At 42.3% G+C, this 2,311-nt stretch overlaps 1 protein-coding gene across 1 annotated transcript in view; it reads left to right on the top strand.

The window, feature by feature from the left end:
* The window catches only part of ZNF331 (zinc finger protein 331), a 15,869-nt gene that overhangs the window by 7,393 nt on the left and 6,165 nt on the right, over nucleotides 1-2,311 (top strand). Inside the window, exons 2-3 of the mRNA XM_008587369.1 lie at nucleotides 1,090-1,195; nucleotides 1,742-1,811. Coding sequence (XP_008585591.1) covers nucleotides 1,803-1,811 — 9 coding nt within the window. The 5' untranslated portion in view covers nucleotides 1,090-1,195; nucleotides 1,742-1,802. The remainder of the gene's footprint in view (nucleotides 1-1,089; nucleotides 1,196-1,741; nucleotides 1,812-2,311) is intronic.

The following is a 2,311-nucleotide window of genomic DNA, read 5'->3' as shown; positions in this document are numbered from 1 at the left end:
TTCTATTATCTTACGGTTGCTCTGTCAGTGTGTGTGTCGCTATGTCCCCACCCTCTCTCTCTCCCCATATATATGTATATGTGTATATGTAGATATAAATTTTTATATTCATATATAGAGTTTTAGAAATGTATCATTGTATCATCACATAGCCTATCTTTTCTACTGACAGTATGTCTGAAATATCTCTCATGTCTTTAAGTATTTCTTCCAAGTTAGCATTCAGTAACTACTCACTGTTTTATATTGATATTCTGTGTGTATTTATATAGTCAGCTTTTCTGGATTTAAGAATATTGAACACTGCCTTTGGAGGGTGGTGACCAACATGTCAACCCAGGAGTGGGAGCTGTTGTATCCCCTCCTCTTTTCTATTTCCCATTGCAGCCAATAAAAGCTGTTTGTATGATGAAAAAAATAAATAATTTTAAAAATAAATAATGAACACTGCCTGAGCAGTTTCTTCACCCTGTTCGCCTGTCATGTTATGAGTGACATTACCCAATCTGGAAGTCAGAACAGATCTAAATTTGGATGACACAGCCCCTTTTCAACCTGAAAGGTTGTCTGGAGTGATCAGGATGTGCTCACAGTGAGACTAAATACACTAAGCATCCATTCTCAGATCCAGATTACAATGCCCCCTGAGCAGAGTTAGCTAACCTGTGAGGTTTGAGGGAAAAAAGTCTCCACACAAGACCATGCTCACTTCTGACACCAACTTCAAGTTTGGAGGGTTTCCCAAACCACCTTCAGGTTCAATACTTTGCGAGAAGGACTCACAAAACTCACTGAGAGATGTTATACTCATGGTTACAGTTTATTACAGGGAAAAGATGCAGATTAACATCAGCCAAGGAAAGAAGCACATAATTTGAAGTCCAGGAGGGTTCCAAACATGGCACTTTTATTGTCCTCTCCCTGTGGTGTCAGGACTCATTACTCTGCTGGCATTGGTGTGTGACAACAGGCACTGACTACTGTGAACTAATAAGGAAGCTCACCCAAGCTTTGATGTCCAAAGTTTTTATTGGGGCTTCAACATGTAGGAATGACTGACTGACTGATTATCTAAATCATTAATCTCAGTCTCCAGGTTAACTGATACTGCGTTACCCAAAGCTCCCACTTGAATCACCTAGTTGGTCTTTCTGGAGTGGCCAGCCCCCACTGGAAACAAAGACATTCCTATCAGGTATGACATAGATTACCTCTTAGAAGCTGAGGGCAAGGCCGGCCTGTGGCTCACTCGGGAGAGTGCGGCGCTGATAACACCAAGGCCACGGGTTCGGNTGACAACACCAAGCCAAGGGTTGAGATCCCCTTACCGGTCATCTTTAAAAAAAAAAAAAGCTGAGGGCAAAGGCCAGACCTCTCTTTGAGTGAAGCCAAAGTTTTTACTACATCCTCTGCCCTCCCTCCCCACCCCTTCTCCTATAGGGAGCTGGTCAGAAATTCTCCTGCTAAAATGTCTGGGTATGTCTTTAAGGCCAAGAAAAAAAATACACACACACACACACACAGCTCCTCTGCTTTGCTGTGTGCAGCTGGGTGTCCTGGGGTTTTAGGAAGAGCCTGGTTTTCTCCAGAATCCTCTTAAACTTCCCCAGATGTGTCATATTTGTGTGTGTGTTGGGAAGCCAAGATACAGAAACTAAAAGGTCATATTAAGTGACTTGGGGAATCCAAAGGACACCTGGTTTTAATGTCTCTTTTTCCACTCCTGGCTCTGGCTTCTCAGATTTTGTGTCTTCCGTAGAAGAAGCTCCAAGAGGACTGATCAGTTCTTGAATTCTAAAGCTATGGCCCACGTAAGTGTGTATTTCTTTTTCCTTCTTAAAATGTGATATTTAGGTCTTATGGATATTTTTGTGAATTATCTGAAGCCTTCTTTCTACCTAAGCAAGCCGCATCTAATTACCTACTTACCAGTTCTTCCTATTCCAGTGAATAATGCCATATACCCCATGTGTACCTTTTTGGCTAATGTTTACTTGATCAATGAACAGATTTTTCAGTATATCCTATGTGTTCAGATTTTTGGTCAAGAGTAATGATGGAACAATGAAAAAGCAAATTCTTTTGAGGGAAGTATTTAAGTCAAGTCCATGGTTTGATGAGTTAAATGTGTTGGTCCCATTTGACCACAAGAAACAAAGGTCGATAAGAAGAAATGTTCAGGGCCGGCCCGTGGCTCACTCGGTAGAGTGTGGTGCTAATAACACCAAGGCCCCGGGTTCGGATCCCACATAGGGATGGCCGGTTAGCTCACTGGCTGAGCGTGGTGCTGACAACACCAAGTCAAGGGTTA

This window comes from Galeopterus variegatus, unplaced genomic scaffold (genome assembly GCF_000696425.1).
Source record: "Galeopterus variegatus unplaced genomic scaffold, G_variegatus-3.0.2 Scaffold4353, whole genome shotgun sequence".
NCBI classification, from domain to species: domain Eukaryota; kingdom Metazoa; phylum Chordata; class Mammalia; order Dermoptera; family Cynocephalidae; genus Galeopterus; species Galeopterus variegatus.
This window is presented reverse-complemented; position numbering and strand designations above follow the sequence as displayed.